At 42.7% G+C, this 12,779-nt stretch overlaps 1 protein-coding gene across 4 annotated transcripts; it reads right to left on the bottom strand.

The window, feature by feature from the left end:
* Positions 1 to 1,242: 1,242 nt before the first annotated feature.
* Positions 1,243 to 12,652, bottom strand: palmda (palmdelphin a). 4 transcript variants are annotated; one of them, XM_048989975.1, is made up of 10 exons: positions 12,437 to 12,652; positions 12,017 to 12,076; positions 8,479 to 8,530; positions 7,934 to 8,014; positions 6,921 to 7,051; positions 5,731 to 5,845; positions 5,441 to 5,465; positions 5,244 to 5,345; positions 3,982 to 4,989; positions 1,243 to 1,822 (listed from the first exon to the last, which is right to left on the bottom strand). In XM_048989975.1, the coding sequence occupies exons 2-10, from the start codon at positions 12,052 to 12,054 to the stop codon at positions 1,782 to 1,784; spliced, it is 1,593 nt and encodes a 530-aa protein (XP_048845932.1). In that variant the 5' UTR covers positions 12,055 to 12,076; positions 12,437 to 12,652; the 3' UTR covers positions 1,243 to 1,781. The 4 variants fall into 4 exon arrangements, with proteins under 4 accessions (XP_048845932.1, XP_048845933.1, XP_048845935.1 ...); XM_048989976.1 differs by lacking the exon at positions 12,017 to 12,076 and having other exon boundaries at positions 12,437 to 12,651; XM_048989978.1 differs by lacking the exon at positions 12,437 to 12,652 and having other exon boundaries at positions 12,011 to 12,033.
* Between the last annotated feature and the right edge of the window lie 127 nt (positions 12,653 to 12,779).

The following is a 12,779-nucleotide window of genomic DNA, read 5'->3' as shown; positions in this document are numbered from 1 at the left end:
ATTCCATATATTAATGCATAATACGTTGATTTCTGTATGTATAATAAAAACATTATATATTAATATATATGAGGTATGCTCCGGACCTATCGGGACCCTAAATAGGACAAGTTGGTTACAGAAAATGGATGTACGGATGGATTGATATATGACGTATGACACATGGGCCATAAGGAAAGGACATGCCGGATATCAACTAGAAAAATTAAGTTACTGGTTTAAGTATGTAAGGCAAATACACCGGGATGTTATCAATGTTAAAACGCACTCTACGGAAGTCCTCTGATTTGGTGCATGGTATCAAAACCGAAGCCAAAAGTTCTCCAAAACAAAGTTTAATAAGTTGTACTAATGCATGAACCTAAATGCATTATTGCAAACACGCCAATCACTGCCAGTTTGTCTAACCAACAAACTTGAAGTGCTCCTCTGACATATTTCCACCGCAGTAAATTTTCAATTAGCGTATCAGTAAACAATGACACCTTCAAGAAGCGTCTGATGATTTGACGAGTGAGCAAAAATGATGGACCATATGCTCGGATTTGCATTTGTCATCCTTTCTGGTGCTTGCAGCTGGTCTGGACAGACCATGCAGGCGCGCGGCGTGTATGAACAGCAGCCCTTGTCAGTGTTATTTTTTTAAAATTAATTTTAAACGGCAGGACAATACTGATTTTTTTTACGTGTATAACACAACATGTATTTTTCATTAAAAAATTTTTACGGTGTGGAATCCTGCAAATGAATAGAAACTTTCCTTTGGTGAATAGTGCCAGAGCTGTATAAATTCATTTAGCAGAACGGATATTGGTAATGCATTAAGTGCGTGCTAATAAGCAATGTAACGCCTAAAATCGAAATGCCAGTGCTAGTTATACGGGTGGTTTGCATACGGCTGGCTATTCGGACCACGTGCTTTCAACATGTATACGGAAATATATCTGGAAAATAGACAGAAGTAGCACAGGTTGTCAGTAGAGATGCCACCAACAGCTGTCACAACACTGGAGGGATCCGCGAGCTGTTTATTATAATAGATTAACCTGGCTTTGTTTTCAACAATCAGTTGCATATTGGACGCCTTAAAATTCGCTTTTGAGATCTGTATTAAAAACGCCGATAGATGCCATCGACGATAATGTGAGATTAACACCATGCATGCGTCTCTCTGATCCAGCTCTCATAAAGTACCCCGCTGTTCAAATTCTTCATTCGGAGTGCAATAAATACTGCGTATAGTTTTGTCATTAACTTTTAAGTTTATTGCAGGCAGCCACCAAACACAATTACTTCATATACTTTTGCATAGATTCTTTTTGTTGGTTTCTTGATAGTTCGATAAGTATATTCTTTAATAAATCTTAATAAAACATTAATAAAATCCTGACGGCATCAAAAGTAGCATCTTCAAGAGAACATCCGTTTTCCAAACAACTTATCCTTCTGGGTCGCGGGGGGGGGGGGGGGGGGGGGATTCGGAGCCTATCCCAGAAGCTATGGGCACGAGGCAGAAACAACCCAGGACAGGGGGGCAGCCCATCACAGCACATACAAACAGATACTGGTATTTTTCTTACTTATCACGATTGCTTCCAAATTACATTAAAAATTATGTTATTGGCTTGTACTTTATAGAAAAACATTTCCTCTGAAGATCCGTTTGTATTTATAGACTTCTCCATCAGTGGTCTCCTGATAGTTACGTCTGGATTGCATTGTGCTTCTCAACAGAATATGGTGATTGTGGAGGGGAGGGGGGGGTCGTATTCCCTGGAAGATTAAGTCTCGTTGCTTAGTGCCTTCATCCCCTCACGCGTCGCTGTGGGAAAAACACAGACTGTCAGTGTGACATCGCCGGCCTGCTAATGAGGGTCGCCGTGGCTGAGAGCGAAAACACGGGTGAGACTGCGCTCGTTTTCGTCTTAGAATATACCGGAGACCCGCTTTCATAAGAAGAAAGCTCCTTGGGGAATTTAAAAGGGCATCTCTCATCTCTTACTGTAAAATGTGAGACCAGCAAATCACAACTTAAGACGGGAATCTAGGACCCCAGAGAGAAGCCATCTTTCACTTACATTTTACATGGATTTACTGAGGGACAAAAGCTGCGTGAATGTAAACAGCAGCAAGATTGATTCAATTTGTCTTTAGAAGTATATTTATTGCTTATGTAACTTCTGAGGTTGCTTATATAACTCAAAAGGCACATTATAAAATGTCATTTCGTGTCCCGGATACTTAATGGCAGTGGACATCCATTTCAAAGTCTGACGAAGGACTAGGCTTCAAACGGGCTAAATGTTTGAGGGGACGAGAGAGTGGAAGCTAGATTGTAATGATTTAAAACGTGATTAGCTTGGGCATTTTGTGGCCAGAAAATACCCTTTGTGGCATTTATTCCAAAATCCCATACAAAAGCAGCTTTTCCTCATTGACTTCAGTGAGTAGGATGAGTTGTGTTTGTTGACTGGGAAACTTACGTGTGTATATATACACATACATGCACATATATGCAAAAACATATATGTTACAACCGTGTTAAATAACTCGCCCAAATGTGTCTTACAGATTTATTGTAAAACAACCCCTAGTCATTCATAATGCGACGAATGTGCATAAATAAGAAACAGTAAAAAAAAAAAACGAATGACTATTTTAATCCACAGACGTCAGGATTATATAATATGAAGAATGCAAATTATTAAGGAGAATGCATAACGAAAATATTATTAGAGCAGGAAAAAGACTTATAAAAGTTATGCTAATGTAACGATTAGTTAGGGGATTAGTGTAAAAGCAAGCAGGCCTATGAGCGCTATGCAAAGCAAGAACAGGTTTTGCAGCCAATATTGCATATCTGCGAATCAGCACTAGGTGGCAGTAAAGTTTGAATTACCATGTCCTTTGAGCGTTAGCGGGCATTACCACAGCTGGTCAGCATTCAGTGCTTTTTTCCACTGAATAAGGTATAACAAAATTGCGGTTATGTTATCATTAGAATACAGTTGTGACGTCAGAAAAACAAACACAGATTTAACCTACATAAAATGCTGCTATATCCCCAACAGCATTAAAAAGTGGTAAAATGTCTTCCGGCCCCGACATCCAGTCCACACTTTCATGGCTCCCACCTGCATGCCTGAGCCAGTGAATCAAGGCCTTTATAATAAGCTGAAACGTGAGTAAATCCGTGAACTGGATGGGGGGCACAGGATTGGGTTAATATAAATTGCCACAAAAAATCTTGGACAAGATCCACATGAATAGCACCTGACTTTTCATTGACTAATTATATAAGTAGATATAGTCGCGAAGGATATTAAGCGCTATACACTGCAACCATTTTGGTCCCTGTTGAATCAATCTCTGTTAAACCAGAGATGAATCAATGCGATATAGATGCGCTGTAATTAAGGCTATGTTATTTTCCTCCTACGGTATTTATTAAAAACTGTAAAGCACATAAACACCATCGCACGAAGCATTCTTCTACGGCTCTCTTTGACACTGGCTCTGTGTGACAATGATGTGTTTAGCCAATCACATCACGCAGTGATGGAAAGACCCTTTGGAAGGTGGTCTCCGGCCAGATGGTTCCTGTTACAGGCCAAAACCCTGATGGACTGTCACAGATTGTTACGACTGCACAAAGGACGGTGCCGGAAAAAAAACAAACATCCTGGTATTGCACAATAATATGAAAAAATGCCTGTCAACATGTGATTCATTGAACAGTTCTTTTGCATGGATTACGTTAGGGTCAATGAGGAACTGTCTTATGTAGGGGAACACATGTAGAACCGGCAGGGACTGAAGACAAGATTAGCTGGTGAGTCATAGTATGTCCATCATATGTCTTGTAAAAAGCACATCTATGTTAGCAATCGTGAAAGTGCATCAAATCAGAGGAGGATGTTAGTGTGGTGAGTCACATCAGAGAGCAACACAGTTTTTTCCCATTTTTATTTTTTTTACTACCTGCGGTGGAGGCATCTGTCATGACATCCCCATCTGTTGCCATGTTTGCTGTGGGGGGAATTAGCTTGGCTTCCTGAAAGTGTGCAGGCAGAATGCCGGGCCTGCTGGTCACACTGCCGCTGCCCTGGGCCACGGGGGGGTGCTGTATTGGCCCGGGGCTCCTGCTGGGATGGCAAACCACGCCGCGGTGGCCTTCATCGTCGTCGTCGCTGGCGATGATCACCAGCTCGGCCCGGATCGCGCCATCATGGCCCGGAACGTGCGCGCCGTCCGAGATGGTTTGGTAACCCATGAAGATCATCGTGACTGGCTTTAAAGAGTCGAGATCTTCCGCCATGGTGTTCAGGAGGTCACCTCTGGAATTCTGGGAGTCTGAAAGAGGTGGATTCTTATGATTTGGGGAATCCCTAGGGGGTTCCTTGGGAGTCCCTGTAGGGGTGTCCCCAGTGGTATGCTTAGGGTTTTGAGGTCTTTGTATTGCTTCATTGTCTCCTGACTTTGAGGAACACCTTTGGCCGTGCCTAATGTTCTGGCCATAGTGTCTATCTTCTACGCCACTACAGGAAACTGGAATGTAAGATGGCACCATGGAACTTCCACGTTCCCAAAACTGCCCCGTCTCATTGCATGTGATCTTGGGGATTGTTGGACTTAATCCCTGAACTCCATTGGACTCTGATGTCATTTGGTCTGCCACTGGTCTTCTAGCGTTTGGTGGCGTGGCACTCAACCTTGGGGTCCCCGACCCGTGGCATTCTGGGACATTTCTGAACGGTTGCTTAGGGGCTGTCCTCAGGAGCTGCTCCACCTCATCAGGACTTAGCTTATTCACGCCATCGATGAAGTCCTGTCCTCCTGGATGCACGGCATAAACCGACCTTCTCCCATCATCGTAGACTTTCACCCCATTCTTCTGAGCTTGCTGTGGTGGGATGCTTGCTTTTGATAGGACCACACTCTCTCCGGTCCTCTTATCCCTCTGTACATTTATTTCCATAGCATATAGAGCTAAGGAGTGAAAGAAAGGTATCAATGAGAACTATGTCATTTTTTTTTACATTTAATAACCTTGCCTGTCAACTCCTTTTGGTGTAATTTCAATAGGCTACTGCAAAAAAAACCAAAAAAAAACAATAACATTGTCTATGGAGGATTATATTCATTGGTGGATATACATGTACTTCTCTATATTTCACTCTAGGCAAGGCAGATTATTGGTAATTATATTTAATAAATTTCATTAATGCCATTTGATGTCTAACCTCTTGTCGGCTGGTCCACGTTTGGCCCTGGGTTGTGTTTTTGCAGGCGTGGAGATCTGTAGGGTGTGGATGTATTTGTGGAGGGGACCTGCTCGGTAGACTCTACAATGCAAAACGTACAATTAGTGCCAGTTGGGTTTGGTTTATTTTTTTAAATGGAAAGCAAAGTCCGAACCAACATAACAGCGGAAATGTACCTTCTTGTATTCGAGACTTGACTGCCTGCATGGAGATACAACAACAAAACATCAATTTCAGATATGAGAAGCATCAGGTAAAACAAGTTTATATACTTCTCAGTCCAAAAAAAAAACTTTTACAACTGAAAATCTTCATTTGAACATGGCCACTGGAAATGATGTCATTCGAAATGATATTTGCCAGCTGCCTAAACATGAAAACTTGATTAAAAGCTTTAATGACAAATACGATTTTAAAACATTTCCGTTCACTGCCTTACAAAGTATTTATCTGTGCAGAGCAATACCTTTATAATGTCTTCTGCAGACTTTTCCACTGTCTTCAGCCTTTTCAGGATAAAACCCTCATTGGTGGAAATCATCATTTCCTGCCTCTCCAAAGCCTCCACTTCTATTTCCATTCTGCAAGGAGTATCATTGTTACTTCAGGAAAAATGCTAATAGTATTCGGCAAGAGCATAGTCCCTGGGAGGCAGAAGATGTTGTAATCCTGAGTATCCTCATGAATCACACGTTTTTGCTCCCTGCCAGACAGTCCACATATTTGGGAGGTAGCAAAAACGTGGACTAGGGGTTCCTGAGGACAGGCTTGAGCCTCACTGACTTAGGGAATATTGACCTTATTCCAAGGACATCGATTCAGATGTTGCTCCATGAGTTACAATAGCTGCATATTAAGTCACATGAAGATTATTTTACACTGACACTGTAAGACAAAAAAAATTAAATGTCTGGCATAAAAAAAACGAATACAACAATAACCCAAGGACATTTGGGTTACTTTCTGTCTTCAGAGGGTGTGACTTTTTAAAGCAGATGGTAACTGGGAGAGGTCATATAAAAGCAAGATTTTGCACTGGCATCATGCTTTGCAGCCAGTGGACAGCAGGTGGCGCCATGGTTAAATCCCAGATGACAGTACCTGGACATGGTGATTTTACCTGTGTCATCGTCAGTGGTTTTGTCACGTCTAGAGCAGCCATGTTGTGATCGCTTGTTATTGACGTTTCTGGGGTTTGCGTGACAGGTGTGTCAGTGTAGATTATCAGCGACACAATCAGTCACCATCTCCGGGATTAAGGTCTCTGGCTACAATCAATGTGGCACGACATGCTGGAGATGGACTCAGTTTCCTTTCCACGCGGCCTGTTTCCTAATTTACCAAACTGTTAGTCTAGTGGTCTCCATGGAAACCATAAAGCCAACGTGCTTTTCAAAGGTGAAAAAAACATTTTGGTGCTGGAATGGATGCCACAACTTGGTTCATAGCGCAGCTTTTTAATTCATCATCAGAACCATTATATTTCAATGCCGTCAGTCTGCTTCAGCTTACAGCATGAAATGCTGCTTCTACCATTGTGACATTGATTCCTTAAGCAAAATGATTGCAAATATGCTTCGTAATAAATCCATTTCTGCTCTGGAATCATGACTGTTTTAATACATTTAACGTTCTGTCTTTTGAGTCTGGTGTCACCTGTAGATGTTGCTCTGCAGGGTCCTGATTTGCTCCTGCTGCTCCTGTATCTGTTGTCTGCTGCCTTCATGCCCTGTCCCACAGGGGGCGCCCTGTCCTTCCAAGAGCCACTGCTCCCGCACTGCCTTCTTCTGTTTGTGGGACAGAGAGAGAACGGCTGAGCCCCACAAACACTCTACTCACAAGGGACCCCCAGAGCACTTGGCTAAAACACTTTGCTGTATGTCTTATTAAATGACGGCTCTACGAAAGCCTTTCTGCTATTGTGTGTGTTATTATACAGTGTCCATAGAAGACTCACATATCATCATATCTACACTAGCCCATCTACCCATCCAAATTCCAACTGTTTATCTGGTACAGGGTCCCAGGCTATAGAAATTATGGTTATACTCAAAGATTTTGTTTTTTTTTTGTTTGCACTTTAAGCCATGCACAAGATTAGCAGCTAATATAGAGTTATTAGATAGATTTCTGTCATAATTTGATTATATATATAATTGCTGCATAAAAGTCTAATTAGGGAATGGATAGTGGTCAGGGCTTTGGGTACCCATGTGACCCTGACCAAGATGAGGAGTTAGAGGATGGATGGATGGATAAGTAATGTACACGGAGAGTTACTGTTGCTTTTATTTTTCTGATATTTAAGCCGGAAAATGCCGGCAACAGCAAACTCTGTTTTTATGTGAGTATGAAACCAACCAAACCGCTCGAACAGTAAGATTCATCTAAATCTGATGCATCTATCTTGAATGGTTCTTTCAAAAGACTGAGCCAACGCAGGGCGACAGCCAGCCAGTGTCAGAAAGCTGGGTTCGCCTTGGGCAGACCATTAGAGCATCACTGGGCCCACGCACACACCGGCGCTCCTAAACGGCACTTTTCTGAAATGTGGGAGGAATCCCAGAAACACAGGGAGAAGATCCGAGCTGCACACGGTGTATACAGGTAAAACCTGAACCCACAACCTCAGAGCCGCAGAACCAACACGCAGCCCGTCGGACTCCTACCTTTAGGTACTGAAGCCTTAACTTCTCTTTGTCGATTTCCAGTCTTTTCCTTGCTGTATCTTCTTGAACCTTTTTCTTATCCTGCAGAGGCAAATGGACAAATGCACTATTACGATGTGACGTCAGGTTTGCACACCGAAGCTTGCCATTCTCACGCCATATAAGTGCAAGAAGGCATTTTCAACTTGGCTGGCCTTCCTGAAAACTTTCACCGCCAACTGAAGCGAACGGGCCTCTAGCGGAAAGATCGCTTCTCCATTATTTCACGGCCCTGGCTGCAAACGTACTGGGGTGCTACTTCTGTCCTTTGAACAAATGTGAAATCGTTATTTCTGCCACGTCTCTCAATTTCTCAATCATTATATTAGGGGCAGGTATAAAATCACATGATAAATACATTTCTTTGGAAGGTCTTGGGAGCATATTTACAACACAAGATTTGTTTTAAAAAAACTGTCTCGGACACATGAATTTAGTGGCACCCTAATTGTTTAATAAGTAAAAATGAATCCTTGAAGAACCTTCCCATACCCCCCCCAGCTTACTGTGATGGCTTGCAGTCTTTCCTTCATCAGAACGTCCTCTTCCATGATGAATCTGAAACAGAGGATCAGGGTGGCTGTAATCCTGGGGGACTATGGACTGAACTGGCTGGGTCAACCATGGAGCAGAGGTGGAGAAGAAGTGGACCGGGGAAATGAGATATCCTCACTATGATACAGACCAGGTGTAGAAGGCAGATAACTACACCCATCTGGTATATTCATCATTGTAGAGCAGTTGTTCCCAACCTGTTCCTCAGGAACCTGCAGACAGTACACATTTTTGCACCTCCCGGTTGCTGGAAGGGAGCAAAAATTTGGACTGTCTGGCACGGAGCTCAGAGGGAGCAAAAAATGGACCGGCTGGGGATCCCAGAGGACTGGGTTGGGAAACACTGATGTAGAGCAAGCATGTCAAGAGCTTCTGTGACAATCCCATGTAGCTTCTGCCCGGGAATGCTCACCAAACAAAACAAGGCAGCATTTTTAGCATAGACGACAAACAAAAACTAAGAAGCCACCTCATTGGGTCGTCAGGTTGTTACGTCGTTGCATGTTTGATTAACATCATCATCAACTGTGACATCATATTCACACTTTCACCAGGACTGTCAAAAACTGATCCAATTTGAGCCAGCTGACAATATTAAACCAAAAGACAATAGCCTGACCAAGTGAATACAGCCTGCTATGTGTCACTGTCAACAAAGGCTGTCCAGGCATTTTCCAAAAGGGAACGAAATGTGAGTGGATCAGGTTGCTTCCTGGTAACCTTCCTATTATTCAAAACAGCTATATCAGCAATGACAAAAATTCCTGATAGCACGCACACATCTGCCCGACGAATGCAAGTTACATCTAAAAGATATAATATTCAAATCATTTGCTAACTGGCAAGATGTTTATGCAACTTTAAAAACATCGTGGGAAAAATCACAAACAAGGTCGTAGATCCAAAACCAACCTCGCATACACGTTTTAACAATCAGCAAACAACTGAAGTATTACATCACTTAGATGTAACTCGTGTACGTTGGACAGACGCTGGCCTGAAGTATGAGTGCCGTGTGGAATCTGGCTCCGTTTAAAAACTTGCAGATCTCATCTGTGTAAGAAAAAGGGATTTTTTGACTTACAACTGAATACTTTATAATATACTAAACGTAAATTATAATTTACACTTCAATAAATGTTTCTAGGTAGTTTTTTTTTTTACAGTAACGAAACCAAATTAAACGTAGACTGAGAGAATAACGCAGAATAATTTTAAGGCAATTTATTCATTTGAATATAACGGGAGTTTTTTTGTGTTGAGTACGGGCCATGAAACAGAATATGGTTAGAGAAGAATGTTAAACATAAGAATTAGGTTAGCATCTGTAATTCAATATGTTCTAACCAAACTAAAAATGAGTAGCGCCAGACCCATAAGAGGAGGTGTTCGGCACAACCTAAAATAGTAGCAGTGATGAGGAGACATAGATGATCTTCAGAGCACAACCAGACAGCTGTCGGCGGCTGCCACCTCAGATCCTCGCCGCAACGTAATTTACGGACAAACGTGACCTGTGCACCTTTACGGCTCGGACATTACGTCTGGTAGCTGAAAACCAGCTGTTCTTAAATACCTCAGACGTAGCGCAAATTGAAGAACTTACTTAATGCACCGGTGCTTCTCATTGCCCCCCCCGGCTCCCACGCACCAGAGAAACTTTTGAAGAGCTGCTTTGTTTTCAGTAACTGCAGTGAAATCAATGGGTAAATTTACACCTACTTCCTATATATTCCATTTAACAGAGTCCAGAAAGAGTATTTTAAAACACTGCACTAATCTATCTTAGATGATTATGCACCATAAGTTCATCGTCAATAATAACACAATAAGATTAACAATAATCAAGTCTGAACCTGGATGGCTTCTACTCTCTCTTTTTTATTAATATCCCAGCTTGAGTGTGGCACTGGCGTCTTGACACAAGGCCAGCATCAGTGTGGATATATTCCCTCTACAAACGAACTTGGAGCAGAGTCCTTTTGGCTGATACTCGTACATTGGCTTAAATACTGAAGCATTACGTGGATTGATACTGAATGCCTGTCAAAATAAAAGTCCTCCTGTCTGTGGATCTTCGGAGTGTTCCATATATAGAGGTGAGGGGATTCTGGGTTACAATTCATAAGCATGGTGTGTCTTTCGAACACCGAAGAAGGACACTTTGGCACCTCTGGCATCTCCCCTTACTTCCGCCATGTAACGTGAACCCCCCCCCCCCCAGTGGTAGGCTGTCTCGCGCCGCCACTGTGCTTCCCTGTGCGGGCTGCTGACTCAGAGATGATACCGATTACACCCAAACTTTCACCCAGTTGGGTGGGCATGAAACCTCCAGCAGTCAGTAATTTTACAGGAGCCATTCAGGTTCAGTAAATCAGGCAATGGTAGCAAAAGATCCCTCAGGTTACCCCAAAGCCAGGGTTCAAATTGTGTCGGGGGTCTCAGAGGGGCCCCCTGGTGGGCAGTCAAACCATGACTTGCATATTTTATGTTGCACATTTTCTATTTATTCACAACGGGCCAGTGTGTATGCAGGTTTTTTGGATAGCCTTTAGGTCAGCTTCTCAAACCCAGGTGTGAAGACTCTGCAGCCAATCAGTCCTCTAATTAGTGATGCAATTAGGGAGCTGCATCGAAAACCCGCAAGTTACAGTTACATCGTTACAGCTCGCTGTCTGCCCATTTCCGTTGGTCGATCGGATGCCGAAACGCTCATCCCGAGAGTGCGCGATGCCGTGTGAAATCCCGTTAAAACCTCTCCAACGTTGTGCTTTTCCGTTCTCGCTGTGACGCTCCTCCTTCACGAGTGACAAACTACGCCAGGGCTTCACACTACACATGTACTGTGTTTAAAAATATCTGATCACCCTTACGGGCTGCTGCTGGGCAATATGAGTAATTGGATTTGGCGCAACGGCTACTGGCATCAAATAGTTATCTCACTGCTGTTTGGAGCGACAGTTTCAACGGAAACTATGTGACTTAGTTATACATGCAGACAAAAACACACATGCATGCTCATGCAGAAATATATCTAGCCTATATATAGTAATCATGAAATTACAACATAACTGGATATAATCAGGAAACAGAACTAAATAAATAACGCATTAGTATTAAATAACCTATTTAAGCCTATATTGCACTGTTGCTAGGAAGGTATTACAAACTACCGCGGAGAGACTTTTTCACCGTAAACCACTTTACAACTTGCTTATTTCTTCTAGGTAGGAGTCTCTGTAATCCGATTACGTCAGATTAGTAAATCTCGGGCGGCGTCTGCTTAAACTATAACAACCTGTCATCACTGAATCTGAACCGTGCTGTATTGTTTCTCACGAGAGACTCACTTTTCAGTCTAAGAGGTAATTTCATCAGTAGGCCTATGAATAAATGCCATTGGGTAGGATGTTAAATCAATCTCAGATACACGCAGAATAATTCATAATAAAAATTAAAAATTAGTGAAATTGCATCACGTGCTGTTACGTCGGAGGTTTTCGGCTCTTGGCTGGATCCCCATACATCAGGTGTTGTGTCGACACACTCCTATTAATAGAGATTCCGTTACCATATTCACTTATCAGTTACTATGAGTTTACAACACGCGCGTGTGTCCCGTGTTTGAATACATAACCAAAGTATAGGCTGACATATTTCATTCTCACGTCTAACAAAATGACAGAAAAAACATCGGTCTAATTGGCCAGTTCATAGTGTTTTTTTGTTAATTCAGGTCTAAAGTTCAAAGGCTTAGTGATATCCATCTGGTTAGTCTATGGGCTATCAAAGTCTTATTGGTATTAAAGGATTAACAGGGACCCTCGTGGTGCGGGTCTCTTCTATAATGGTATCATATAAATCGATAAGCAACAAAAAAAGTTTATGCATCACAACAAGGACACTCACCCGACAGGAGGAGAGAAGTGCCGTCCTAGCCGCCGAGTTGCTTGAGCTGGCTCATATAACGTAGATATGCGTGCTCAGGTGCCCCGCACTGCGGGGTTGAGCCGGGGTTACCGATGACTGGCGTCTCGCCTTGTCACCAATGAAAAGCGGCCAGACGCCCTGAAGGTCTGCCTATCTGCAGGGGCGGCTTCAGTGACAAGCTCGGCGTACTGCCGCCGTGACTGAGTGTTCACTTGGCCGGTCCCTCTGATTTCACTGCCCAGAGAGTAATCTTTATCCCTGTCAAAACGGGCGCAGGTATGCAGGTATTTCAAGCATATAAAATGAAATGTACATTTTGCAA

Source organism: Brienomyrus brachyistius, chromosome 21 (genome assembly GCF_023856365.1).
Source record: "Brienomyrus brachyistius isolate T26 chromosome 21, BBRACH_0.4, whole genome shotgun sequence".
NCBI classification, from domain to species: domain Eukaryota; kingdom Metazoa; phylum Chordata; class Actinopteri; order Osteoglossiformes; family Mormyridae; genus Brienomyrus; species Brienomyrus brachyistius.
The sequence above is the reverse complement of the archived record's forward strand: the minus strand, read 5'-3'. Positions and strand labels throughout refer to the sequence as shown.

What these genes read in the sequence shown, in the direction of transcription:
- palmda (XM_048989975.1), bottom strand. Translation starts at nt 12,054, where the DNA reads ATGTATGGGGATCCAGCCAAGAGCCGAAAACCTCCGAC. An exon ending in CTGCAGAAGACATTATAAAG is followed by an intron (nt 5,466 to 5,730) that starts GTATTGCTCTGC and finishes ATCTCCATGCAG; the next exon opens with GCAGTCAAGTCTCGAATACA. An exon ending in GACAGATGCCTCCACCGCAG is followed by an intron (nt 1,823 to 3,981) that starts GTAGTAAAAAAA and finishes TTTTTCCCACAG; the next exon opens with CGACGCGTGAGGGGATGAAG.